This window comes from Neofelis nebulosa, chromosome 2 (genome assembly GCF_028018385.1).
Source record: "Neofelis nebulosa isolate mNeoNeb1 chromosome 2, mNeoNeb1.pri, whole genome shotgun sequence".
Classification (NCBI taxonomy): domain Eukaryota; kingdom Metazoa; phylum Chordata; class Mammalia; order Carnivora; family Felidae; genus Neofelis; species Neofelis nebulosa.
Genome location: NC_080783.1, coordinates 18,272,206 through 18,299,632, shown reverse-complemented (window position 1 = coordinate 18,299,632; position 27,427 = coordinate 18,272,206). Strand labels below are relative to the sequence as shown.

At 59.0% G+C, this 27,427-nt stretch overlaps 2 protein-coding genes across 7 annotated transcripts; one reads left to right on the top strand and one right to left on the bottom strand.

Moving 5' to 3' along the window:
- Positions 1–52: 52 nt before the first annotated feature.
- OBSL1 (obscurin like cytoskeletal adaptor 1) lies at positions 53–27,427 on the bottom strand. Of its 5 annotated transcripts, none has more exons than XM_058703686.1 (21): positions 26,083–27,427; positions 23,419–23,688; positions 23,083–23,334; positions 22,611–22,913; positions 22,137–22,433; positions 20,858–21,130; positions 19,408–19,680; positions 18,414–18,686; positions 15,255–15,527; positions 14,217–14,492; positions 13,856–14,143; positions 13,407–13,682; positions 12,541–12,810; positions 12,105–12,377; positions 10,840–11,106; positions 9,860–9,972; positions 9,154–9,310; positions 8,822–8,983; positions 8,403–8,507; positions 7,830–8,099; positions 53–176 (listed from the first exon to the last, which is right to left on the bottom strand). In XM_058703686.1, the coding sequence occupies exons 1-21, from the start codon at positions 27,092–27,094 to the stop codon at positions 133–135; spliced, it is 5,727 nt and encodes a 1,908-aa protein (XP_058559669.1). In that variant the 5' UTR covers positions 27,095–27,427; the 3' UTR covers positions 53–132. The 5 variants fall into 5 exon arrangements, with proteins under 5 accessions (XP_058559669.1, XP_058559686.1, XP_058559677.1 ...); XM_058703694.1 differs by lacking the exon at positions 53–176 and adding an exon at positions 7,019–7,151; XM_058703722.1 differs by lacking the exon at positions 53–176 and adding an exon at positions 7,019–7,147.
- TMEM198 (transmembrane protein 198) lies at positions 328–6,883 on the top strand. 2 transcript variants are annotated; one of them, XM_058703766.1, is made up of 5 exons: positions 328–707; positions 1,049–1,218; positions 3,739–4,314; positions 5,390–5,592; positions 5,977–6,883. In XM_058703766.1, exons 2-5 carry the CDS (start codon positions 1,053–1,055, stop codon positions 6,112–6,114), a joined length of 1,083 nt encoding a protein of 360 aa, XP_058559749.1. In that variant the 5' UTR covers positions 328–707; positions 1,049–1,052; the 3' UTR covers positions 6,115–6,883. The 2 variants fall into 2 exon arrangements, with proteins under 2 accessions (XP_058559749.1, XP_058559740.1); XM_058703757.1 differs by having other exon boundaries at positions 331–707; positions 1,014–1,218.

The following is a 27,427-nucleotide window of genomic DNA, read 5'->3' as shown; positions in this document are numbered from 1 at the left end:
CGGGCCCGCTCCCTCCCCGCCGACGCGGTCCTAGTCGAATCCCCTGCGCGGCGCTCCGATCCTCCTCCGTCCGGCGCAGGGTCCCAGCGCTCCGCGCAGGAGCCTCGACCACGGCCGCCGCTGTCCGACGTGTCACTGCGAGGTCCCCGCCCCCGGGGTGGGGTCTCGGGCTCCAGCTACCGGAGACGGAGGAGAAGGGGGAGGTTAAAGGGGAAGGACCCCCGGAAGTGCCCCCTCCTCAGTGCCGGTGAGGGAAACGCCGGAGGCGGAGTCCCCTGCCTCCCCCGGCGTGGTTGGTGCGTCCCTGGTGACGTCAGAAGCAGCCCGCCCCTGCCTGGATGGTGCGCCCTGAGTGACGTCAGGAGCAGAGGCCGGAGCTGTCCATCAGCACCAAAGGCCGCGGGCGGGCTCAGGGCATGGGGCCGCGGCTCTGGGGCAGCCCAAGCCCCTGCTCCTGCTCCTTTCCCTTCCCCAGACCCAGCCTGAGTCCCCAGACTCCGCGGCACTGGAGTGCCAGCCGGTGTTGGAGGCGGAGCAGCGACGCCGCCGCACAGAGAACGGTCCCTCCGGCCCAGCAGCCCCCTTCCCGGCTCGGCGGACTTTTCCCGGACCCCAGTCAGCTGGGGCCTCTGGCGCTCTGCAACTCCGGACCCTCCGGCCCCTGCACAGCCTCTTTCGCTCAGAAGCTCAGGTCGCCTCCTGCCCAGGTAGATCTTGGACAATCCCAGATTTGGCCGCCCACAGAGGAGTCTCCTGGCTGCCTCTTTCTTATGGGCAGCACACTGTCCTCCTCTTCCCCCAACCAGGGTCCCTTTTAACTTCTACATCTCAGCCTCCTTTAGCCAGGCACTTTTGTTTCCCTTTGTCTTTTGCTCCACTTCAGAGATGCTTCCAGAGCTGGGCATCACTCCTTTGTCCACTGGTGTCCTTGCCTAGTTCTCCCATTCCCATTCTTGCCCCCATCCTGGTGGAGACCCAGCACTCCTCCTTGACCCCAACTTACTCTTTGTCAGGCTGACCTGGGAGGTTGACTCCCTTCCATTCCCAGCACTATGCCAGGCACTGTGGCGACACTGCGGTTCCAGCTGCTGCCCCCCGAGCCAGATGATGCCTTCTGGGGTGCACCCTGTGAGCAGCCCCTGGAGCGCAGGTACCAGGCACTGCCGGCCCTCGTCTGCATCATGTGCTGTCTGTTCGGAGTCGTCTACTGCTTCTTCGGTGAGACCCCTACCTCATCCTTCACCTGGGCTCCCCACTGTTTCCCAAATTATTTTTTAGGCGCCTCAAATCTTCTCTAGAACATCATCACCACTACCACCATCACCACCACCACCATGAATAACTATCTTTCTTTTCTCTTTCTTTCATCCCACACATGTTCATGGATCATCTAGACTCTAGGTCCTAAAAAACACAGGCTTTTAAATTCAGCATGCTTGAATTTGAAACTGGCTCTGCACATTACTAATTGTGATACCTCGGCACATTAACCTGTCTGAGCCTCAGTTTTCCCATCTAAACTGTGCGAACGATGATAATTGTCTCATAGAGGGTTGTTGGGAAAATAGTAGATGCTCAATAAATAATAGCTATTATGGTGAAGATGGGTTTGGGTCACTGTGCTAGGTAGGCACAGAAAAGCATTTAGCAGGGTGGCTGAACATGGTCCCTTACCACATGGCATATTGTCTGATAGGGGAGAGACTTCTGGAACATTCACACCTGTAATACATGTTAGAGCGGGCTAGATGGTAGTCACATACATGGAGATAGCTATAGTAACCAGGCCTGCTATAAACAGTTGTTTAGGATGGGTACTGCACAAGGGAGTTCAATTGAATAGGCAACCGGGAGCTGAAATCCAGCCCATGGTCCATTTGCCAAACTCTAGGCCTTGGCACAAGGCTGCTTTACCTAGAGGAAGACATGACTTTTTCTAATTTGCACAAAGGTACCAGATGGGCTAGTGGAATAAGTGCCTGGTGACTACTGCAAGAGTTACAGAATTTCAGAGAGGGGAGTGAGCTCCATGGGCTGGGGGCCCAAGGGAAGCCTCTAGGAGGATCATTATAGGCAGTTGGAAGAAGTACAAAGGAAGCATGGAGATCTGGATTCCAGGCTGGGCAGAGGTGCCATGAGACTAGTGTTCTGCAGCATTTATACCTCCCCCTAGAATGGCTGTGTAGTAGGTAAGGATGGGAGCCAGATGGTCCCTCCTCTTCCACCCCCAAACTCCAAGCTGAACAACTGCAGAACGAGCAAGAGGAAGTGCCCTTCTAAGGGTTTCGGACACATTCTGGGTCTCTAAGGAGTCTGTCACCTCATGCTCTCCACTACCCATACCCACTCTCTCTGCAGTTGCTCAAGCAGCCTGACATTCTCTCCCCTGGGCTTCTCTGCCACTTTACCCACCTTGGATGCCCTCATTCCCAGGCTCTTGGACTCTGAGCCCTGTGTATGCCCTACTCCTCTATCTGACCCCAGAACCTCTTGGACTCTGATGCTTCCCTCATTCCTAAAACTGAATCTCCTCTTTTTTAAATTTATTTTTGAGAGAGAGAGAGAGAGAGAGAGAGAGAGAGAGAGAGAGAGAGAGAGAAAATATGCACAAGAGCAGGGAAGAGGTGCAAAGGGAGAGAGAGGATCCCACGCAGGCTCCATGCTCAGCACAGAGCCCAACATGGGGCTCAATCTCACAATCTCGAGATCACAGCCTGAGCCAAAATCAAGAGTCAGATGCTTAACTGACTGAGCCACCCAGGCACCTCCTGAATCTCTTTATGAACTTTCTCTTTGGCGTACCCTGACCCCTTGACCTCCATCTCTGACTTCCATCTTCCCAACTGTTCAGTATCTACAAGTCCCTCACTCTTCCAGTTACCCTTAATGGGTATAACTTCCATTTTTCTGAAACTCCATGACCACCGGTTCCCCTTATAATCCTCTTGAACACTCTATGACCCTAGTGACCCCCAGCCGCCTCCAGTTATCTCATTACCTTCCATCCCTCTGTCTCCCTCTGTTACTCCTGACACTTTGATCCCTATGATGCCATTGTCTGCCTACCCTCATGATCTCCCATTTCTCTGGCTTCAGTATTACCCTCTCAGAAACCCTTTAACACTCTCAACGATTCCATGTCTGTTAATTCCCCTGCTTGCAATGACCTCATCTTCTGGAACCCCTCCCCAATAACCCTGCTTTTCCATTCTCTTTGTAATTTTCTACTAATGTTGTATCTCTGAAGCCCTGTTACCCCTTAAAGACATTATCTTTCTGAACCTGTGTGACCCTCATCTCTCAAGTTCTTTCTGACTTCTAAATACCTCGTATCTCTGAACAATCCCTCCTAAGGCCCCAGTGATTCTATTGCTGATCGCCTGTGACCCCAAATGACCTCTCTCTCTGACCCCTATGATTCCAAAGACCCTAATGACCCTATCACTGATTCACTCTTGACTCCAATGGTTTATCTGACCCTCAAAGACCCAACACTCATCTCAGTAACTCTTATCTCTCTGCTTTCCCAGTGAGTCCCAATGACCTATCTCTCTGACCTCCTTGGACCCCAAAGGTCCCATCACTGATGCCCTCAGAACTCCAGTGGCCCCCAAGATTCTGACCTTAGTGTCCTGCTCCTGGTTCCTCTGTGATTCTCATGTCCAAAACCCCTCTGATCCCCTTTCTGGAGCCTGGTGACCTCATTTTGGCCCCTCACTAGCCCTTGTTCCCCTCCAGGTTACCGCTGCTTCAAGGCAGTACTCTTCCTCACTGGGTTGCTGTTTGGCTCGGTGGTCATCTTCCTGCTGTGCTACCGAGAGCGGGTGCTGGAGACACAGCTGAGTGCCGGGGCAAGTGCGGGCATCGCACTGGGCATCGGGCTGCTCTGCGGGCTGGTGGCCATGCTGGTGCGCAGTGTGGGCCTCTTCCTGGTGGGGCTGCTGTTGGGTCTGCTGCTCGCTGCTGCCGCCCTGCTGGGCTCCGCTCCCTACTACCAGCCAGGCTCTGTGTGGGGCCCACTGGGGCTGCTGCTGGGGGGCGGCCTACTCTGCGCCCTGCTCACACTGCGTTGGCCGCGACCACTCACCACCCTGGCCACCGCCGTGACAGGTGCTGCGCTCATCGCCACTGCCGCTGACTACTTTGCTGAGCTGCTGCTGCTGGGGCGCTACGCGGTGGAGCGACTGCGTGCTGCCCCAGTACCCCCCCTCTGCTGGCGGAGCTGGGCCCTGCTGGCACTCTGGCCCCTGCTCAGCCTGATGGGCGTTCTGGTGCAGTGGCGGGTGACGGCCGAGGGGGACTCCCACACGGAAGGTGAGAGGGTCCAGGCCAGGGTGGGTGAGAGAGAAATGAGTGGCCAAGGACGGGTGGGAGGACTGAGCAAATGGGGCACAGGGGAAGGAGTAGTACATACTAGTAACCAAAGGCCTCAATAGGGTTAGAGAGCTGACTGGCTCAGGGTCTGGGAAGACAGGACCGCAGCCCCACTAGTCATTCTGCAACAAGGTATGGGGCAGTGGCTCTGTGGCAAGCCCGTTTCAGGCACAGGGGATCCAACAGAAAAGGACCCTGCGCTCATGGGGTTGCATTCAGGTGGAGGGAGACAGACAACAGAATGCATACAAACTAGATAATTCCAGCTCCAGAGTGATACGAAAGAAATATGCAGGGCAATGTAAACAAGTGACCTACAGAGGCTGTTACAGATACAGGGGTCAAGGAAGGCCGCTAGGAAGAGGTGACATTTGAGTAGAGTGCTCAAGGATAAGAGGCCACGTGCAAAGAGCTAGAAAAAGAGGGAACAGCAAGGGCAGGTCCCCAGAAAGAAAGATCTTGGCTTGTTGAGGAAGTGGGCTGCAGTGTGGTAGGTGAGGCATACCGACTGTGAGGGCCCTGTGGGCCGTGATTAGGACTCTGGATTTTACCAGGAGGGCAATGTGATGCTATTGCAGGTTTAAAGCAGGGGGTGGATAGAATCTCATTTAGCGTTTGGGATGCTCGTTCTGATTGCTGAGTGTAAGAAACATTGTGGAAATGGGGGGCAAGCATGGAAGGCCCAACCAGTGAGAAGGAGGCTGTAGTTGTCCAATTGAGAGATGATGACGGCTGGTTTAGGTGAGTCACCTGGGGCTCAGGATTGGGAAAGGGATAATAGCTGGAGAGGGAGTACTTAGAAGTCCAGGAATCTTTCATATGACCTTTGGAAGAAAAGAACAACTGCAGGAAGTCCCATCTGGGGCATGGGAGATGGGGAAAGGAAGGGGGAGCAGGAGGTTATGGACAAAGGGAATCTGGACGCCTGGAGCCCTGAGGTAGGAAGGATCAGGGAGGCTTGGAGGACATGAGGCGTGTGAGCCTGTGAGTCCCTTCTCTGCCCACCCCTGCACAGTGGTCATCAGCCGGCAGCGACGACGCGTCCAGCTGATGCGGATTCGGCAGCAGGAAGAGCGCAAGGAGAAGCGGAGGAAGAAGAGACCCCCTCGAGCGCCCCCCAGAGGCCCCCGGGCTCCTCCAAGGCCCGGGCCTCCTGACCCCGCCTATCGGCGCAGGCCCGTGCCCATCAAACGCTTCAATGGAGATGTCCTCTCCCCGGTGAGCAACCTGGGCCCCTCCAGCCTGAATGGGGGGAGAAGGGAGTACTGTAGACTCTGTCCAACGGAACTGGGCCTTCCCCAGAGGCCGATCTCAATCTAGAAGGGCTAGCATTTGTCTGCCTATTGTAACCCCTGCACAAGGAGCCTGACAGGTTCCAGCTCTAGGACTGGGGGAAAGGTGTCCTGAGCAGGAATTTTAATGAGGTATAGTATGGGTAGGGTCTCGGGCTATGGACTATAGCCCGAGTGGGCTGTGGTGAGGCCCTGGGCCTGTGGCACTCTGGGGTGAGTCTGAGGCTGTGGCGTGCAAAGAGAGGATGTCCCTGGAGGTGGCTTCCGGGGCAGGATTTCCACGCTTACACCCGTGTTTACTTTCCCACAGAGCTACATCCAGAGCTTCCGGGACCGGCAGACGGGGAGCTCACTGAGCTCCTTCATGGCCTCGCCCACAGACGCGGACTATGAGTATGGGTCTCGGGGGCCACTGACGGCCTGCTCAGGGCCCCCCGTGCGGGTATAGCAGTACTGCTGCTCCTGCCCACCTAGACTCTGCGGTCACCAGCTCTGCCAGCTTGGGGAGGTCTGCTGGGCCGCTACCCAGCCTGCCTGGCCCTGTGGCCTCTGGCTGTCCCCCTCCCCACCCTGAAGAGGGCTGGCCCGGCTACTGGAAGAGAGAACCTGTCTCAGGCTGGGCCTGGCCTAAGGGGAAAGCCTCCTCCCGAGCTCCAGAGGGGCTCTTGAGGGATGCGGGGTGTGAGCCCCATTGGGGTGTGCTCAGGGTTGTGAGTGTGCCGCCTGTGTGTGTGTGTGTGTGTATGTGTGTATGGAGGCGTGGGCTTGAGGGGACACTGGGACCCTTGCCTTAGATTTCTGATTGGTGGGGCTTCTCCAAGGTTGGCCCTGCCTCCACCCCCACTGCTGGGGTCCCACAGGCCACTCTCCTGCATGTCTAAGTGGAGGATGTCTGCCTTCCTCCCCCACTGCTCCACCTCCCAACCAGACTCATCTAAGGCTTCTTGTCCTTGTCCCTGGGGCAAATGGCAGCACCCCTAGCCCTGGTCCCCTGTCTCCTACAAAGCCACCAGCCTGAGGGCAGTGGCAGGGGAGGGGGGTGGGGGGTGCTGCTCTGGGCTGGGTTAGGGAAAGGGGCTGGGGGAGGGGGCTTAAATGCACGGTGCATGTCTGGTGTCTGTCATGCCACCCTGGACACCTCATGCTTCTGTCTCCCCTCACCCCACCCTGTTTTACATATTTTATAAATGTGCCAAACTGTGTGGCTTCTGCCAGGAGTGGTGGTGGTCTTCAGTGGCTGGCACTTTCACGGGCCAAATGGGAAGCCCCGCAGCCCTTGGTGTCCTGTGTCACCTACTACACAGAGGCTCCAGGCAAGTTCTGCCCTCCTACATCACACAGAGAGCCAGGGAAAAGGACTGCACCACTTTATTGTCCCCAACACCTGTGGTTCCCTTGCCTCCCCACCCCTGCCCAGGGTACGGGCACACGCCTTCCAAGCTGTCCGAGGGCACCTGCCTGGCCTGGTTCGGTCCTCCTAGCTACCTGCAGAGGAATGACTCGGCGTGGGGCTGGGGAGAGAGTGGGTACCACCGTCCTCTCCCCTGGCAGGAAGAGCTGGCTCCTCACCCTCTGCCCCACCCTTTCTGGACCTCTGTCAGGGATGTCTATGAGGGCAGGAAAATGGGAGTCAGCCCCCAGTTAGGGGTAGGAAATGCGGGAATTCAAGTGGAGGGGGCATCTCTGTGGAAGAGGAAGGAAATGGGACTAGAGGAGCCCTCTTCTCAGCCCGATGTGGAGCTGGCTGAGATGGGCAGAAGCCAGCTGGGCAGAGAGCAGGAGGGGGGTGAGGGACAGGTAGGCACAGATCAGGGGCTAGTAGGTAGGAAGGAGAGGAATTAGGGTCCAAATGGGGCATTCAAGAGAGACAGACACAGTCCAGAGGCAGGAGAAAGTGAGAAGCCTGGACAGGAAAGGGCATAGAAAGGTGGAAACGGCTGACCTGAACCAGACGGTTCCAGTAGAGAACACAGGGCTCCCTCCTCTGCTCAGCCCTCAGCCCCTCCCCCACTCCCCACCTCCACACACCCCAGAACCAGTTGGCCATCCCAAGTCCCGGAAAACCTCTGGTAGGCGTGTCTCAGCCCACCAGCTCCCAGGCGACCCCTCCTGTCTGGCCAGCCAGCCTGCCCCTCTGACCTCTGCCCAGTCAGCTCCACTCACCCTCTACCAGCAACCGTGTGTGGGCGCTGTCCTGGCCGGCCTGGCAGCAGTAGGTGCCCTGGTCCTCAGGTCTCACGTCATGGATGACCAGGCTGTGGGTGGGGCCGTGGCTGCGCAGCTCATACTTGTCTCCCGGGCACAGCTCGACCCCCTCCCGCAACCAGCACACGTGGCCCCCCGAGCGGGACACAGTCACCTCCAGCACCGCCCTGCGGCCGACCAGAACCGTCTTCTCTCGAGGCGGGCGGCGGCACATCTGGAGAGGCAGTGCTGGGGGTGAGGACGAGGGCTTAAGTTAATAGGGACACGCAGGGCCCCCAGGAGGAGAGACGCATCTTCCCCCTCCCCGCAGCCTCCACTTCTCTTAGATATCTAAGGCACCAGCCCGATCCTCTGTACCCTTAACCCAAAGTCTCCTCCTCCCCAGGAAACGCACTGCCCTCTGTGACCCGCCCCAGAAGAGTCCCTCGAGGAAGGGAGGTGGGGAGGCAGTGTTCCCAGGACCAGCCGCCAGCCTGCCAGTCCCGAGGGGAGATGATGCCCTCTCCCAACCGTCCCTCCCCAGTTGCTTACCCTCCACCTCCAGCTGAGCCACGGACTGGGCGGGTCCCGCCTGGAAGCGGACCTCACCGGCGTCCTCCGGACGCAGCTCGCTCAGCACCAGAACATGTTTCCTCCCTGGGGGTGGGAGAGGCGCTAGCGAGGCCGGAGCAGCCAAGGGGAGGGTTCGGGGATGAAGGTGGGCCGGAGTAGGTCCCCGGGTCGGTTTGGACGCGGCCAATGTGCGCCGGGGGCGGGACTGAGGGGAAAGAGGAGTGGTCCAGGACCGGTGGCTCAGAGCTGGGGACCGGGGAAATACCGGGAGAAGGTTCCTTGGGCTGTGGGGCGGGGCTCACTCGAGCCAGAGGCGGGGCTTATCCTAGTAGGGCGGGGTTTGCCTGAGCCGGGGGCGGGGCAGCAGGGGGCCAGAATAGGAAGAAAGTCCGCCAGACCTTCCTGTCGGATGCGGACGCGGCCTCCGGGTCTCAGCGGCCGGCCTCCGAGCTCCCAGCTCCCGGTGGTCTCCACCTCCGACACGGTGCACTCGAACGTGGCGCCGTCGCCTTCGCGGGCGCGCACCGCCCGGAGCTCGGAGAGCACTGACACCGTGCGCTCTGGGGCGGAGCCGGGGGCGTGAGGCGGGGGCGGGGCTGAGGGGGCGGTGCCCGCTCACGCCCACACTCCGCCCTACTCCCGGGAGGCACCGGAGTCTGTCCGGGGCTAGTCGGGTCCGCAGCCCCCGCGCCCGCAGCACTGCCCACTCCGGGCAGCGCCCGGTACCCACCGCGCACTGCCAGGCGAACGGGCCCGGCGCGAGCCGTCCCCACTGCACAGCTGTAGGTCCCGGCGTCCAAGGGGCCGCAGCGCCGCAGCTGGAGAAGGCGTCGCGTGCCGAGGGCCTGGAGCCTGAGCCGAGGGCTGGGGGTGAGCGGGCGCCCGTCCTAGGGGCGAGATTTGCAGAGGGTCGGGGAGAATTCGGTTGGACACAGGCAGCCTCGGCCTTGGGAGAGGGCGGCGCCGTCTGTTGAACTCCAGAGGTTTCGAGGAGCATTTATGCCTCTCTGTCCCCCCAGGCTGGGATCTGGCTGTCCTGAGCCTTTGGGGCCTCCCCAGGAGCCTCACTGGGAAGGTGTCATCCTTGGGGATGTTAGGACTGAAAAGGGGCGCCGTGGGCACTGGAAGCCAAAAGTCGTGTACCGATCACTCTGGACATGAGCATGGATTCTAGAATAAGGCAAATCTGGACTCAAATATGGCTCTACCCCTTTTGTCTGCCGCTGGGCGATAGCACCCCACTGAGCTTCAGGCTCCTTAGAGATAACACAGAGATAGCAAAACCTACTCTATAGGGCTGTTGTAAGGATTAGAAGGTTTAATGTAAAGTAAATCTGAGCACAGTGCCAGACACATGTGTTCAGGGAGTATTAGTTGTTTCCATTTGGGCCATTATCATTATGTCCTTATGACGTCAAGGTGGGATGGGTTCTGACCTTCTCCCAAGTGACATCAGCCAAGGCCTGGGAAAGCTCGCACTCCAATGTAGCTGTGTCTCCCTCGGTCACCTCTAGGTCCTGCGGCCCCCTCACAATGGTCACTGGGGCCTCTGGGAGGGGGAGAAGGAAGACACACTTGGGCACAGGTGTCAGTGGTGGACACATTTAGGGAAGGTGGTGGGTGGAGGCTGCTCGTCAGAGGGGGATGTGCCGGGACACAAGTGGTCCAAGTGGGATGCTAGTCAGTGGAGGACACAACAGGGCCACAGGGGTCAATGGGACAGGAGTGGCCAGCTGGGGGTATCACACTTTAAGTTGGCCAGTGGGGGACATGCTGGAATTAGCGGGGCATGGGGGCGGGGACCAAAGCAGGGACACCAGTGGAGTCACCTATAGGCAGGCATGGTCAGTGGGGACCACACTTTACTGGAATGGACAGGTGACACTGGCCAGTGGGAGACATGATGTGTTCAGAGGAGCAATGGGGGGAACTCCAGAGCACGTGTTGTCAGCGGGGAATACGGGGCATAGAAAAATGGGCGTCCCTGAACCAGAGTTGCTAGCAGAGTCATCCTTAGGCAGTTAGTGGGTCACTGGGACTTGAGTGGTCAGAAGGGCACACGCAGGCAGGCAGCAGGGGCCACGGCAGGCAGGTGTGGTCAGTGGGGCCACACTCAGAGTGGTCAGTGGGGCCCTGGTCAGGCAGCAGACAAGAGGGACCACACCGGCACAGGCACACTCACAGTGGCATGGTCAGTGGTTCACAGGGACCAGAAGGTCAGTGGAGTCACGCTGGATCAGATCGGTCAGAGGAGCCACACTCAAGCAGGGCGGTCTCGGGGGCCACCCAAGGCCAAAGAGTCAGGGGAGGCACACTCCGACAGGCAGGGTCAGTGCAGGGGGCCACACAGGGAGGGGGATCGGTGGAATCACACTCAGGGCAGTCAGCAGGCAAGCAGCGGGCCCAGAATCCACACCTCTCACAGTGAGTCTGGCTGCGCAGCGCAGGGAATCCGCCGTGAAGGTGATGCAGCCCGAGTCAGCCAGGCCCAGGCCGCTGAGTACCAGACGGTGACTGTGGCTCTCTGCATGCATGTGGCACTTGGGCCCCAGCTGCAGCCGGACTCCACCTCGGGCCCACTCCCCGGTCACACCCTCCTGGGACAGCTCCAGCTGGAAGGTGGCACTGCCCCCCTCAGTGACGGTCACATCCTCCAGAGGCCGCAGCACCCTTAGCTGCCTCGCTGGTGGGGGGAGATGGGGAGAGAGGGAGGATGAGGGCTCCAGCTCTGGGCAGGGGTTTTGAGGGTTCACACAGCTCTTGGCCCCGCCTGTACCACCCCTAACACCCAATCTGAGCCCCTGTGGAAGGAAGCCCGGAACCAGGGTCAGGGAGAAAGGAGCACAGGAGGCCAACTGGGCGGGGTGGGGAGGGGCTTAGGAGAGGGCACACGTGAAGGAGATGAGTTGTGGCTAGAGGGTCGAGGAGTCTGGGTGAGGGGTACTGTGACACTGGGAGGAGCACAGGAATCGGAGTCAGACAAGCTGGGATTAGGCCCTAGCTCTGCCACATGGTTTGTGTGCTGTGTGACCTTTGGCAAACTGCTCGACCTCTCTGGGCTTTAGTTTCTCCAACCGTACAAGGTGAACAGCATTGAGACATGGGTTTATTGCGATTAAATGAATGAAATAAATTAGAAGAGACTACATATCAGCAACAGCAACCATTTACCAAGCTCTGTGTGGGCATTTTTCATGTCATCTCAGCTATTGTTCCTGAAGACCCTTGAAGTACGGATCAGCCCCATTCTTGAGAAGACTTGGCTCAGAGAGAGTAAGTAACTTGCATGAGGTCTCGCAGTTAATAGAAAGCTCTGGCTTGGGGCAGATGGGGGAGTTGCTATTTGCCAAATGGGCCCGTGGACCCTGGGGCAGGTGACTGAGGGATAAACACGGCACGTGTTTCTGGAGTATAATATTTACGTTTACAGCAAAGCCAACTGGGACACGTGAAATGGAATGCAAAATCCACACGGACTTCTAGGGTAAATAGAAAACACTAGAAAATGAAAAGTTTTGCTTTGGGCAGGCTGCTTCAGGTCACACTTCTGGAGGCCAGCCAGGGCTGACTTGCCTCAGTGGCGAGGGGCACTTTGGTGGGGGGTCTGAGGGGCCCTGGGGCAGCCAGGAAAGGCTGCGCCACGGGTCAGTGTGATGGGTTAGGAGAAGACAGGGCACTCACGCCTCACGCTGAGCCTGGCCAGGGTGCGATCGTGGTGGCTCTCACAGCCGTAGGTGCCCTGGTCAGCCAGGACGACGCCGTGGATGAAGAGGCGGTAGACGTGGCCGTCCTGGGCCGTGGACACGCGCGAGTCACGGGGCAAGGGCTCCCCACCTCGCACCCAGCGCACGGCACCTGCTGCGCCCACTCGACCTGTCTCTACTTCGAGGCACACGTCCTGGCCTTCCTCTGCCCGCACATCCTGCAGCCGCCGCAGGAACAGCAGCTCCGTTTCTGGGGAGGAAGGGGGAGGGGGTCATGGAGCCTGGTGGGGCCTGGAGGCTGATGACCCCCTGCTCACCGGCCGGTCCCTGGGCAGAGGCGCAAGGCTGCCAGGGCCAGGGCTGAGAGAACAGGCACAGGAGACAAGACCACTGCATCCCCATCAGGACCAAACCTCGAACGTGGAGCCGGGCACTTGTGGCTGTGCCCCCTGCTCGGGCAGTCACGGTCCCCGCATCCTCCAGCTGACAGCGTCGCACCGTCAGCGTGCGGCTGGAACCATTCTGGGCCATCTCTAACTGGGGCCCCGGAGTGACAACGGCCCCGTTGCGGAGCCAGGTGACATCGGCATCTGGCGGCGAGACTTCACACCGGAATGTGGCATCGTCACCCTCATGGACGGTGAGTGGCGTCAGCTCTGAGACCAGCTTTGCCAGTGGTGGTTCTGGGGGCATGGGGTCAGGCAGTGAGGTGGGGCTGTGTCTTTCCCTCTCCCTCCTTTCCATCCTCTCCTGGGTGCAGGTCCTCGTCTCTCAGTTATCCGAAAGATCTTTGCTGAGGACCATGGCGGGTATCTCAGAGGACAAGATGCCAGCTCCCTGCCGCTCCTAGCTACCTCCTTTCAATCCCAGCCTGGCTCCCTACTTCTCTGACTCCCTATTAGGTAATTTACCATGGACCCTATTTATCTCATTTAAGGGTCACAACAGCCCTACCAGACAAGCACCACCCCCCGCCCCGCCCTTCAGAGCCGGGGCCCAGAGAGGTGGAGCCACTTGCCAGAGTCTCACACTACTGACAAGTGGAACCCAGATTGGAACCTGGGTGGGTTGACCCCAAAGCCCCTGCTTTTAACCACTGGGTTATGGCTCCTCCTATACAGAGGGTTCCTGAAGCCTCATCCAAGTACCGGTTGTGCATGCACCGGTTAGAGCCCGAGGCAGCAAGGAGGGGGTCGGGGGATGAAGGAGTCCCAGAAGGGTGCAGGGGTGTGGTCTTTGGGGTGACAGGGCCCACAGGGAGTGAGGGGTGCACTGTTACCTTCCACGCGGACGAGGAAGATGCGGCTGTCCTGGGGCGTGTCGCACAGGTACTCCCCAGCGTCCCAGCTCCGTGCCCCCCGCACCCGCAGCACCTGCCTTGCCCCGGCCTGCTCCAGCTGCACCCGCCCCTGGCTCGACAGTCGCTCCCCGTCCTTGTACCAGCGCACAGGGCCCCCGGGCCCGGAGAGGCGCACCACCAGCTCTAGGTCCCCGCCTGGGGTGCTGCGAACCCTTGTCTGGGCTGCCTCGGGGGCCACCACCCGCACGGGGGGCTCTGTGGGGTCAGAGCTGGGGGTCACTGGATGGGGAGAGGCCCGAGGGCTTTGGGGAGGGCAAGATACTGAGAGAGGTGGGTGAGGGATGGACAAAGCATGCTAGAGAGGCGGGGAAACTCATATGGGCTTGGGGGTGCAACGCTCTCAGGCTTTCTGCCCAGGCCATACTCACCAGCCACTTGGACGGTGAAGCTGAGGCTGGGGGCCCCCGGGGCTGTCCCGGACTGGCAGGTGTAGAGGCCTGCGTGGGCCAGGTCTGTGGCCCGGATACAGAGGATGCGGCGGGGGCCCTCAGCATGGAGCTCCAGGCCCTCGCCCTCCTGCACCGGCCTCCCATTGTGAGTCCAGAAGACCAGGGCACTAGCCCGGGACAGTTCGCAGCTCAGCATTACCGGCTCCCCAGGGGCCACACAGAGTGGGGCAGGGGCTGCCTCTGGAGCAAGGAACTGGACTGGGGGCTCTGGACAGAGAGAGGAACATGTCAGCTCCGGCTGACTGCCCCCTCCGCACCCGGGCTGGCAGGAAGCACCCACCGGCCAGGCTGACGTTGAAGGTGACAGCTTCATCCCGAGTCTCGCACACATACTCCCCGGCGTCCTCGGGCTGGGCGTGGGGCAGGGTCAGGGTGCGAGCAGGCCCCTCGGCTCCCAGCTGCAGTGTGTCCGATGCTTCCACCTCCAGCCCATCTTTGTACCAGCGCACCTGGGACCCGGCAGGGGCCACCTCACAGCGCAGCTCCACACGCCCTGGAGCCCTGAACTGCAGGTCCAGGGAGCGAGCTGCTGGGTGCACGATCCTCTCTGGTGGGGCTGGTGGACAGACAGAGGGAAAGGTGCTCAGGCTCAGCCAGCAGGCTCCCACCCACTCACACTGGCTTCTCAGCACTCTCTCTTTCCAGAGCAGTTCTCGGGACTTGTGTGGCTACCATCTGGGGGCACCTACTGTGTGCCCGGTGCTGTGCTAAGCACACGGCAGCTCTTTTCACAGCTGCTCCTGACACTCCCGAGGGCGGCACCGATGTTGGTTTCACTTTACAGATGAGGACTCGAAGCCTCTTTAGAGGAAAGTGATTTGTCTGAGGGCCCACGGATAGACAGAAGTAGACCCAGACCGATGTGACCCCAATGCACGCCCCACCCTACCACGCCCCCACTCCATATCCCCCTTCCCCACTTTGCTTCTGATGTACTTATCATCGCCTACTGGTTGTCTGTGTATCCTCACTAGAACTCGAGCTCCACAAAGACTGGAGGTGTTCTCTTATTGGCTTGCTACTCTATCCCTCAGCATCCAGAACAGTGCCGAGCACATAGTAGTTGCTCAATAAATATTTGATGAACGAATGGATGAATGAATGAATGCTCCTAACTGCTGGGCTCTCTCTAGTCACTGTCATGGCCTGATCCGGGCAAGCCAGGGCTCTCTGATGGCTGAGAATGAGGAGTCTGGGGGAGGAGCAGGCTGTGTGGGGCAGGTGGGGGGCCCCTAAGAAGCAGGAAGTGAGAAGGTTGGGTGTCTGTCCCTCGGCCTCCTGCCTCTCTAGCTCCCCACGGTGCCCAGAGAATGCCCACCTGTGATGGTGACAGTGAAGAAGGCTGAGTCATCTCCGGCGTCACACACGAACTCGCCCCCCTGCTCGGGCTGGGCCGCAGGCAGAACCAGGCGGCGGCGTGGCCCGTCGCTCTCCAGCACCAGGGCCTCGCTCTCCTCCACCTCCAGCCCATCCTTGTACCAGCGCACAGGGGCGTCCTCCCGAGACAGCTCACACATCAGCACCACACACTCCAAGCTCACGGCGATCAAGGTCACCTCATCTCGGGGGTATATGATGCGCACCGGGGGCTCTGCAGAGTGGGGCAATCACAGGCTGTCACAAACTCAATCGCCAGCCGCCCTGGCAACACGGAGTTCCTGTCGCTCGCAACAACAAGAGTGATAAGGATAATGATAACAAGGAATAACAGGTCCACGATCTACCCTCCGAAAACCCTGGGGCCAGAGATGTGAATCCAGAATGCTTCAGATCCCAGGAAAAAAAGGTGCATTTATTATATATCACATACCTGCCTCTCTTAGCCCCCACTGGAGCACCCCCCCCCCCCGCGCCCCATCCCCCGCCGCAACCAACCACACTAACATTTCGGCAGTGTGACATATACATATACTCACTCTAAACAAGATACTTAAAGAGCAGAAATAGTTTCACAGGTTTTACTGAAATGACTCTGAAGACGAAACTTAGAAAAGACTTTTGGTTTGGAGAGGTTTTTTGGATTTCAGAATTGTGAACAAGAGATTGTAGATCCAAAACAGCGAATACTTCTGTATGATTTCCTAAGGTTCCAGGAACAGTCCTAAGCACTTTACACATTGAACTCTCACAGCAATCCTAAGAGGTAGGTATCATTTTATCCCTGTTTTCCAGATGAAGAAATCGAGGCAAAGAGTGATTAACCAATCTCTTTAAGGTCACAGCTGGGTCCACGTACTCTAGGGCTGGAGGAAGAACCACCATGTGTTAAAGGGAGGCTCAGACTCTGTGAGCAGTGGTAGGGATCGAAAGCCAAAGCTTGCAGAACTCAGTAATGATTTTTGCATCTGTGTCTACGAGTTGCCAGCACCTGTCTGAGTTCCCCAGGGATGCTAAACGCTGATTCTGGGAGTTCATCTCCAACTGCTCCAAAGGGGTCATTCCTCCACAGGAAAGGACCTCCTATGTCAACACTGGAGGTGACTGGTGCTCAGGCACTGAGTCCGAGCCTGCCCATGCTCCCATGCGCCCTGAACATCTCCCAGAATCTTCTAGTTTCCAAGACATTTTAGAGCCCCTTTACCATGCGGCCCCCTTGTGGCTAAGCTCAGGAACTGCTCGCTTCCCGGAAACACTTTTTTGCAGAGGTGCGCATGGGCAGACGTGCTCACCAGCACACAAGTCCCCTGCCTCCACAACCCACCTCCCTAACAGGGCTTGTTCTAAGAGTCCAAAGGACGCAGGCTGGTTCTCGGGGGTCCAGCAAGGCTGGTAGATTGCAAGGTGCGGCTGCCTGGGGAGCCAAGGAGGTGAAGGGAGCAGTGGGGTGAGGACAAGGTGCCATGACAGGGTTGGAGTGTCCGCACAGCTGCGGGACCTCAGCTTGGCATCAGACTTGTTTATCCCTGGCCCAAAGCCGGGCTGGCTCTGTGTGAACTTCCCGGCCGCTTGTGTGAACTTCCCAGTGAGCAATCTGGTGTTTTGTGGGGAGGCCAGGTGTGAGCTGAAATGTGTGTCTGCCATTGTGTCTGGCCAGGGCGTGGGGCTGAAAAGCTTGAAGGGGTCACTACAGGACAAAACATGCACAGAGAGGCCTTTGGCTTTGTGGCTTGGGTGTTCCAGGCTGCACTCTCGCGGGTTGGGGGTGGGGGCACCCAGGCAGCTCAGCCTGGATTGAGGCATCACTGCTGGGGCAGAGCGGAGGGCAGGGCGACAAGACAGTGCCAGTGCAGCCAGCACGTTTCTTCTGTGCCACCGAGCTGTCAGGCCCTGCGAGCGCCCCCCCACCCCCCACCACCACCCGAGCTGCACATCCACACCAGGTCTGGCGCTGAGGCCTGCGGCCCCACGCTTTCCAGCACCGAACCACCGTGACTTTCACAGTCGTCTTGTGCTTTTCCAGCTTTGAACATTCTCCCATCTACCTTCGGCCCAAACCTGACCCCACTCAGCTACCTCGGCCCCTGCCCCCAAGTATCTGCCTTGAAGGCACTTCCTGCCTGCCGACAAGGTTAGCAGCCCCCCAGCCTTGAGCTCCCTCTGTACCCCTGTCACAACACTGGACAGTCCACCTTCTGAGACCCTCTAAAGTGTCTGGCTTTCCTCCCAGGCTGCGTGCTCCCGGAGGGAAGTGAGCGGGTCTGTCTGCTTGCCACCGGGTGTCCAGAGTCCAGCCCAGGGGCGTGGCGGCTTTCTCCGCAGCCCTCTCTGACTCTCCTGTTCGCTCTCCAGCCCTCTGCTCCTTCACATCACTTGTCACGACGTGTCAACTGTGCATTTATTTTTGCATTTATTGGTTTAACACAGGGGTCGCAAACTCAAATGCCCACAGGGGCCAGGTAGGTGGTCAGGTGAGTGGCGGAAGGGGTCTGGGGAGAGGCAAAGAGGAATGGCAGAGGGGGAAGGGCAGAGGAATGTGGGCCCCATATTATGGGGGCAGCTGCTACTCAGCACCAGCTGTTCGTCGCCATGGGGGGAATCGGGACCAGAGCCGCCGGGTCTTCGGCTTTTTCAAGAGGACGCATAACTCCGGATTGTTATTTGAACTGTCCTGACTTTGGTAAGACTCTGCAGGCCAAACAAAACACATCTGTGGGCTGCATGGGGCCCTACGGACTGCCCGTTTGCGACCCCTGGTTAACAGCTGCCTCCCCAGCTAGACTGCAGCTCTGAGAGCAGAGACGGTGCATGTATATCACACACCAGTTACCTGCAGCACCCGGCCCGGGGTCTGGTGGCACGTGGGAGGCACCCAGTAAATGAGCCAGGGGAGCACAGCTCTTCCTGGCCCTGGTGCTGGGGAGGAGCCTGCTTCCTTGAATAGGGGCCCTGGGGTCTTCCGGGCAGGGAGCCTCGGTACATGCACCCGCAGCCCCACCTCCCTCCTCCCCAGTGTGCCGACTAGGGAGTAGGTGGCCAGCTCCCCCGAGGGCTCAGGACTGTTCTCTGGTGACCCCGGGCGGCTGGGGTGAACCCACACCTGTGACAGTGACGGTGAAGGAGGCCGACTCGTCATCGATTTCACACAAGTACTCGCCGGAGTCCTCCAGCTGGACGGCAGGCAACACGAGGCGGCGGACGGTGTCCTCCTTCTGCAAGAGCAATGCGGGGCTCTCCACCACCTCTTCACCGTCCTTGGTCCAGCGCACCTCGGCCCATGGCCGGCACAGCTCACAGGTCAGCACCACACGCTCCAAGCGCACGGCCGCTACATACACCTTGCCACTGGGGTACACGATCCACGAGGAGACATCTGCGGGACAGGGACAGTCATAGCTGGGACCGAGGCGCCCGGCTGCCCTCCCTGAGCCACGCCTGTTCCCTCCTCCTGCAAGTGGGCCACGTGTTGACGAAGAGAGCCTTCCCACCTTCCCACTTACACAGAATGCCCAGTGCTCATCACAACAAAAAAAAGAAAAAAAAGAAGAGAATCTTCCTTTGGATTAGGTCTCCTAGCTGCTGGGACAGCCACCCCCATCTGGAGACACAACCATAGTCACCAAAGCACGTCACAGGCACAGTGGCCCCATCGGGACCACGGTGTCAGCCTTTGCTGTAGAAATGGTCTATGCTCTCTGGGTTGGGGCAGGGACCGTATGTAAGATGGGGCTGGGGAGAGGTGGGTTAGGTGCCCAGATGGAGCCAGGGTCTCCCATAGACTTTTGAGGTCTTCTGACCCCTCTAGGGTGGGGGCTTACCTGCCCTACACCCTGCCCCGCAGGAAAGCTCTGCCATTCCTGAAGGTTCTCCTTCACCAGAGAACGGAAAGGGGCAGAGGTGCCCTGTGACTTGTGGAGCCCTGGCCAGCGTTTAGGACAACGTAGTTTTGGTGGGTGACTGAATCGTAGGATGCAGACCGAGGAGGGGCACGCAATCAGCTTGCGGGGAGGGAAGAGGGCCTGGGGAAGAGTGGCCCGGAGGGGATCGTGTGACAGCTGCTAGGCGGTGCCACACGGACCTGCCTGTCCCCCCACCTGTGATGGTGACGGTGAAGTAGGCACGCTCATCTCCAGCGACGCACTGAAACTCGCCCCCGTCGGGGGGCTGGGCGGCAGGCAGCACCAGCCGGTGGTGGGGCCCCTCCTTCTCCAGCACCACAAAGTCACTCTCCTCCACCTCCTGCCCATCCTTGTACCAGCGCACGGGTGCATCCTCTCGGTCCACCTCACAGGCCAGCATGACACACTCAGAGGTTATGGCATGCACAAACACGTGCTCCTGGGGGTCCAGGATATGCACCGGGGGGTCTGGTGGGAAGCAGACAAAACGAGGTCACGCAGACAGGAGACTCACAGGAGACAGTTTCCTCCCCAGGGGACACTAGGAGGGTTAAGGCCGTGCTGTGCAGGGTGGTCTGGAGCAATGACGTGGGGGTACTGAGGGCATGGCAGGTGAGGCAACGCAAACCATGTGGCACCTTTGTGTTCTGGGCGTCCCCACGGGACGTGGGGGTGGCTGGCCGGGGACATGGGGGAGGGGGAGGCACAGATGACAGCCTTTGCCTAGGCTGAGAGGAGGTCATTATCATGGGCCACACTGGGCCACGCTTGCTGCTGTTTTTACAAGGGATCCCCTGGAGCACCGGCCCTAGGATGGGCAGGAAGGGGGAATGACTTAGGTGCCACAGTGAGACAGCTGCTCGCTACAGGTAGTGAGTTCCCTGTCACTGGGTGCGTGTACAGCAGTTAGAGGGCCTCCTTGCAGTGGGGTTGAGACAGGATGTCCACTCGAAGCGAGAAGATGAGGTGAATCAGTGGTTCCCAAGCTGCCTTCCCGGAGTGATCCCCAGGCTCTACCCTGGATAGTCTGGAGCTGGAGAGCTGGGGGGCCTGGGCGTATGCATTTATAACAAGCTTCCCAGGTGGTTCTGAAGCAGCCAGAACATGGCTTGAGAACCACTGGACCCCTGCACTTAAAGCTTCCCTTTGACCGTGGCTACCTGAGATAGTAGGATAAGCACAGACCTGGGTGTGAACCCAGCTATGGTGTTTGCTGGCTGTGTGATAATGGGCAAATCACATAACCTCTCTGAGCCTGTTTCTTCATCTGTGTTGTAGAGATCTACTGCTTCTCATCCAGATGTGAAGATTACGTGAAACCCTATGTATTTGAAACATTTGGTATTATGTTGGGTTCACAGCAGGGACCCAGTAAATGTTAGCACGTGCCTCTCCTTCCCTTAATTGAATTTCATTTCCCCACCCTTATTACCTAGCCAGGGGTATGTGGAGGGCAAGTATGCTGGAGGGTGTTGGTGCATGGGAGGATTAGGAAGCAAGTACAGAGTAATTTGAAAACGTGTCCGCTGGCCCCCTTGGCTCCCCCTGGAAGGGACCCCCAAGCAGGCAGACCAGGGGGCAGGGCCTGCATGGCCCCTGGGAATCAGCCTCAGCTGCAGGAGCCCAGACCACTATCGTTGCTGACCTCGGACGGTGACACTGAAGAAGGCTGAGACGCCTTCTGTTCTGCACTCAAACTCGCCGCTGTCTCGGACTTCGGCGGCTGGCAGGATCAGGCGGTGTTTGCGCCCATCTATCTTCACCACCAGCGACTCGCCCTCCTCTACCTCCTGCCCGTCCTTGTACCAGCGCGCTGGGAAGTCCACCCGGGAGAGCTCACAGGTCAGCACCACCCGCTCCGAGGTCGTGAAGGTCAACGACTCCTTGTCCTGGGGGCTCAGGATGTGCACCGGGCTCTCTGTGTGGGGAGAAGCGTGGGCACAGGCAGCACCCTTGTCATGCTCCACCTGGGATAAACACCCGTCGCTGGTGCAGGCCAGAGTACATCAGGCCAGACAACCGCTGGCTCAACGCGTTTGTTGGAATTAAAAAGAAAATCGCTGGGCTCACACGCCAATTCTCAAGGGCAATGTTTGAGCGTACAGAATTCCTAGGGAGTCTACTGAAAATGCAACCTCTTAGGCCCCACACAGGCATGCAAGGGCCAGGGGATCTGCATTATCAACCAGCCCTCCAGGCAGTTCTGATGTCAGGGGTCCCAGGCTGCATTTTGAAAATGCCACTCTGGTTGTTGGTTCTTACTCTGCCCTCCTCCTAGGATGCCAGCAGCTGACCACCTGCCTGGCCCTGTGCTCGGTCATTGAGGAATTCCTTGACTGGCCGGACAAACTCCAGCAATGGTGAGATGGCAAATGCCATATGTCCCCTGCACTTTCAGATGCCCACCAAGAACCGTCCTCCTCAGGGACCCCTCATCCCCTTCCTTCCTGGTTTCCACAGGTGGCACAGTGGGATTCTGGCACCAGACTGCCTGGCTTCATAACCCAGCACTACCACTCATTAGCTCGGTGACTCTGGGCAAATCACTTAACCCCTCTGTGACTCAGTGTCTCCATGTGTAAAATGGACTCACCAAAGAATCTATCTTGTAGGGCTGTTGAGAGAACCATGTTAATTAACGCACGTAAAATGATTAGGATTGTGCCTAACACCACAAGAAGTTGCTCTGATAATGTTATCGGTTACATGATAAGGCAGGAAGCAGTCAGGGACTAGGGCCCAGGGGCCATGCCTCTAAGATAGCAAACGTGATGGAATTCTATAAGCCACAAAGAGAATTTGGCTACGATGCTGAAGATAATGTGCGTCGTACGTAGGTGGAAATTGGCCTTCTGGACCGCTGAGCCCTCCGTCTGAACCCACCAAGGACTTCTGTGTCCACCCAGGTCCCCACCAGCACCAACCTTGGATGGTGAGGGCGGCTGAGTCCTGCACACCGGGGCAGCTGAAGCCAACGAGTGCCCCGCTGTGCTGGTGCCTGACAGCCTGCAGGAGGAGTCTGTGCTGTGGGCCTTTCTGCTCTATCCGGTATCGCAAGGCCCCAGGCTCCACCTGGCCCTCTGGCTCATTACTCTCAAGCTCTTCCCCGTTAAGGAACCAGGTGCCCTGGATGATGGTGGAAAGATCCAGGGAGAAGACCGCATCTTCCCCGTCGTATACCTGTACGTCCTCCAGACCTGCCACCAGGCGGGCTGTGGGCACTGAGATGGGGACAGAGTGCCGCCATCAGAACCAGAGGGCTGGCAGAGGACAAGAGTTGGCAGGCAGAAGGCATATAACACGACGGGGACCGAAGGCTGGGGAAGGGAGGAGAGAGGATGGGGAGGTGTGACTGGGGTATGGCCGCGGACAGGCTGGGTCCGGAAGGACCGACTCACCGAGGTGAGCAGACCCATGGAACACAACGTGGGGACTGCGGCCGTGCTCGCTGACTGTGCAGACGCGGAAGCGGTAGTCGCCCTCGGAGGGCACGCAGTCCCCTGGGACCTCCACGGCTCCGGCTTTCTCGATGCTGAAGCACTGGATCCAGTCTTCCGAGCCCACCTCCTGCCGCTCCAGCCGGTAGATGAAGGGGGTCTCAGGAGCCGGCTCGGGGGGCTTCCAGGTCAGCAGGACTGTGTTCTTATGGCCCTTGAACATCTCTGCCAATACCGGGGGTCCCGGGGGGCTGTGCTTGACGCCTGAGACAGAGGCAGGGTTTGCATTCCAGCCCTGCTCCAGCCTCCCACAGCCCTCCCAACTTGAGTCCGCTTTGCCAACCCAGGCTCTGGCATCTGGTCACCCTCCTGCCCTGGCCCTCCTGTCCGGCCCTCGAAGAGTCAGTCTGCCCACGGGCTTTCCTGCCCTCACATTTGACTCTGAGCAGAGTGGTGGTACGGGAGTTGCCCAGGCTAAAGGTGACCTCGCCGGCATCTTCTCGGGTGACCCCTGGAAGGACCAGGGCATGCATGTGGCCGGAGCTGCTCTGGCAGATGGTCGGCAGGTCCTCCCCATCGCGGCTCCAGCGCCCCTGGACCCCAGCTTCCTGTGTCTCCACCAGCAGCACCGCATTCTCTCCCTCCAGGACGTCGAGCTTCCGGGGCAGCCGCTTCAGGATGGGCCCTGAGAAAAGGACGGGAATCCCCCAGCCTGGGGCCTGGGCATCCGCCTGCCTCAGCCTTGGCCTCCTCCCACTGGCCAGCCCACCTTTGACTGTCACATTGGCCACCGTGCGCACCCGGCCCCGCATCTCGCACAGGTAGACACCGTCGTCGTCTGCCTTCAGCCTGTGGATGATGAGGCGACGGACGGCGCCCTCCTCGATCTGCTCGTACTTGCGGCAGGGCAGCAGCCGCTGGTCCTCACGGAACCAGGCCGTGGGAATGCGGGAGTTGGGCACTTTACACTCCAGCACGGCAATGCCATGCTCCCGGCCCTCCACATCCTGCAGGGGCCTGGTGAAGCGCAGACGGGGCTCTGTGGGGAGGGGAGAGATAGAAGGCTCTGGAGAGGGCCAGACCAGGGGAATGGCTCCGTGCATTACCAACTGCCTATACCCGCGTTAGCTCCTGCCATTTTCCTCCCAGGCCAGCAGGTATTCCGGGATCACAGAAAACCCAACAGGAGAGACGTCAGGTGGCCTGGATTCTCATCTGACCCTGACACTCCGGCCACATCACCCTGAGCAAGGCCATTTCAGTGATCCTGGGCCTCAGTTTCCTGACCGTCAAGCAGGGAAAGGGATGGAAGGGTTTGGACCACAACGGTGATTTTCCAGCTGTTCCCCGGGGTCCCTCAGAGGCACTACACAAATTCTGCAAGGGGCTGAGCTGAATTTCATTTTTAAAGAACTTTAGTCGTTTTCACCCGGCTAGAGCTGGAGCATATAATGCTGACTGAAATAAGTCAGTCAAAGAAAAATACTATATGACCTCACTCATATGTGAAATTTAAGAGACAAAGCAAATGCGTGAAAGAAAAAATAAAAAAAGAGGGAGACAAATCAAGAAACAGACTCTTAACTATAGGGAACAAACTGATGGTTAGCAGAGGGGAGGTGGGGCGGGAATAGGGGATGGGGATTGAAGGGGCACAATAATCATGATGAAAAAAATAAAATGATTTTTAAAAAGTGCAATTAAAATTTAAAGAAACAGGGGCGGCTGGGTGGCTCGGCAGGTTGAGCGTCTGATTCTTGACTTTGGCTCGGGTCATGGTCTCACGGTTCGTGAGTTTGAGCCCTGGATCAGGCTCTGTGCTGACAGTGTGGAGCCTGCTTGGGATTGTCTCTCTTCCTCCTCCCCTCCTGGCACATGAGTGCATGCGCTCTCTCTCAAAATAAAGAAATAAATAAAACTTAAAAAAAAATTTTAAAGTAGTCATTTTCGGGGGGGGGCAGGTGGCTCAGTGTGTTAAGCAGCCGACTTCGGCTCAGGTCATGACCTCGCGGTTCTTGAGTTCAAGGTCCACATCGGGCTCTGTGCTGACAGCTCAGAGCCTGGAGCCTGCTTCAGATTGTGTCTCCCTCCTCTCTGCCCCTCCCCACTCTGTCTGTCTCTCTCAAAAATAAACACTAAAAAATAAAATAAAATAAATTGTCGTTGTCAAAACCGCATTTTACGAAAAGAAAGCATGAGGATGGAAATGGCCAGCGGGTTATCAGGCCGCTGGAGAAGCGTGTGTGTCCTGTGCCTCTGGGAAGTTCTGCCTTCGCACTGGGCTTTTCTTTCCTGATGGTGTTAGTGCAGTTTTGCGAGTTTGTGCACATCAGACCTCACCACAGAAGCACAGGTGCCACATGCTGCCCTCGCGCCAGGCAGGGCTCAGGAAATGTGCCCACTTTTCTTCCTCTGAGGGGACAAGTTGAGGAATAGCCAGTGAAAGTATAATCCCTGGAGTTGCAGGGAAGTCCTATTCTGGAGAGCTTCACCTTCCAGTGGGAGTTTGGGATGTTTTTTTCCTCTGAGTTTTCTTTTTTTTTTTTTTTTTTTTTTAATTTTTTTTTCAACGTTTTTTATTTATTTTTGGCAGAGAGAGACAGAGCATGAACGGGGGAGGGGCAGAGAGAGAGGGAGACACAGAATCGGAAGCAGGCTCCAGGCTCTGAGCCATCAGCCCAGAGCCTGACGCGGGGCTCGAACTCACGGACCGCGAGATCGTGACCTGGCTGAAGTCGGACGCTTAACCGACTGCGCCACCCAGGCGCCCCTTCTTCTGAGTTTTCTGTTTATGAGCAATGTATCTAATGTTATTAGATATTGCTGGTGACTCAACTTTGAAATGGAAATCTCTTCTCCTTCACCTTCTTCTTCTTTCAAACCTGGAGAGCAGTTTCATAAAAGTGCATTTTTTTTTTCCGCCCTCTAGTCTACCTTTGGTGTGAATCAGGAGTTTCTCAATGTGTCGCTTGCAGCCAGACTTTCCCCCCAGGACCCACAGACTAGACCCAGTTGTGAATGCAGCCTCCTCTTACCCTTGTTCTCATGGATAGTTATGAATCTGGACCTGGAAATGTACACCCATAAAATGTTCCTTATATCAGTCTCCACAAGGGATTTCCATTGAGGGAAGGGGAGTGAAACAAAAAGGCTGAAATCCCCTGGACTAGAAGTGCTCCCTCTTGGTTTGTACATCAATCACTCCTTAAAGCGGTTTATCAAAGGCTGGTTTTCCACCCTCGGCCTCAGAATCACGAAGTTTGCTAAGAAGTTCCTGGGTACCCTGGAGACCTACTAAATACGAATCCCTGGGGGGTGGGAGGCGGGCAGGAAACGGTATGCTATTAGTCCGTCTCCCCTCCCCCTACCGGCTCCCGGGCAGCGCTGGAGGCCCCTCCCCAGGGCCCGGGCAGCCCCAGGGGTGCCGCAGTACCTTTGACATGCAGCTGCACCGCGCTGAGAGTCTGGCCCGCCGAGTTGCGCGCTGCGCACACGTAGAGCCCGCGGTCCTTGGCCTGGCAGTAGAGCACCTTGAGCACGAAGCCGCCGTCACGGTCGCGGTACATGAGGCGGCGGCGGTCGGAGAGCAGCGGGCGGCCCTCCCAGTGCCATTCGATCTCGGGCTCGGGCTTGCCCATCACGTAGCAGCGGAACTTGGCGTGCTTGCCTTCGTTCACCCAGAAGGTCTTGGGCGCGCACTTGAGCGGCTCCACCACGGGCTTGGGAGCCTCATCGGGGTCCTCGGGGGGGCTCTCGGGGGGCTGATGCACCTGCAGCAGCGCGCCGGCCTGCGCGTGGCCGTGCGCGTTGCGGGCGTGGCACACGTAGACGCCCGAGTCCGGCAGCCGCGCCGCCAGGATGCGCAGCGCTAGGCTCACGCCGGGGCCGCCCTCGGCACGGCCGGGCTCGAGCACGAAGTGGCCGCTGTCCCACACTTCGTCCAGGGCCATCCCGTCCTTCTCCCAGTAGAGCGCGGGCGCGGGGAGGCCCCCCACCTGGCACGTCAGCACCACCTGCTCCCCCCGCAGCACCCACTGGGACCGGGGCCCCGCCAGGAACACCGGGGCGCCCTCCCCCGCCCCGGGAGGAGGCAGCGGGCGCTCGGCGGGCTGGGGCTCGGGCTCAGGGGCCAGTGGCTCCAGCACGGTGACGGCGGCCGCCGCGTAGGCCTCTCCGGCCGCGTTGCGGGCGCGGCACACGTAGACCCCCGCGTCGGTGGGCAGGGCGCCACTCAGCAGCAGGCCGTGCTCGGCGCCGTCCACAGGGAAGCTGAGGCGCTCGGAGGCCGCCAGCTGCTGGCCGCCCTTCTCCCACACGACAATGGGCGGCGGCTCCCCCAGGACCACGCACTTGAGCTCGGCCTCGGCGCCACTTACCACCCGCACGGGCCGCGGGAAGCGCAGGAAGCACGGGGGGCTCCCCTGATCCCCCGAGCCCGCCTTCATCGTGGCGGCCGGCCCGCAGCGGCGCGGGGGGGAAGGGCGGGCGGCGGGCGCGCGGAGGCCGGGGGCGGCGGCGGGAGCCCGCGAGGCGAGGCGCGGCGCGTCTGGGGCCGGGGGCGGCGGGGACCCGCGGGGCTCTCCCCCGGCCGCCCGCTCCCGGCTCGCCTCCTTACCCTCGGCCCGGAGCTGCGGCTCTGCGGCGGCGGAGATTCCCGGGCCCCGAATCGAGAGCTCGAGGGGCAGTCCTTCCTGTTTGCCTTTGCAGCGAGGGGCCCCGCAGCCTCCCCTGCCCGCGGCCTGGCTTCCTGCTCCGGAGAGCCTCTCTTCCCAGCCCCC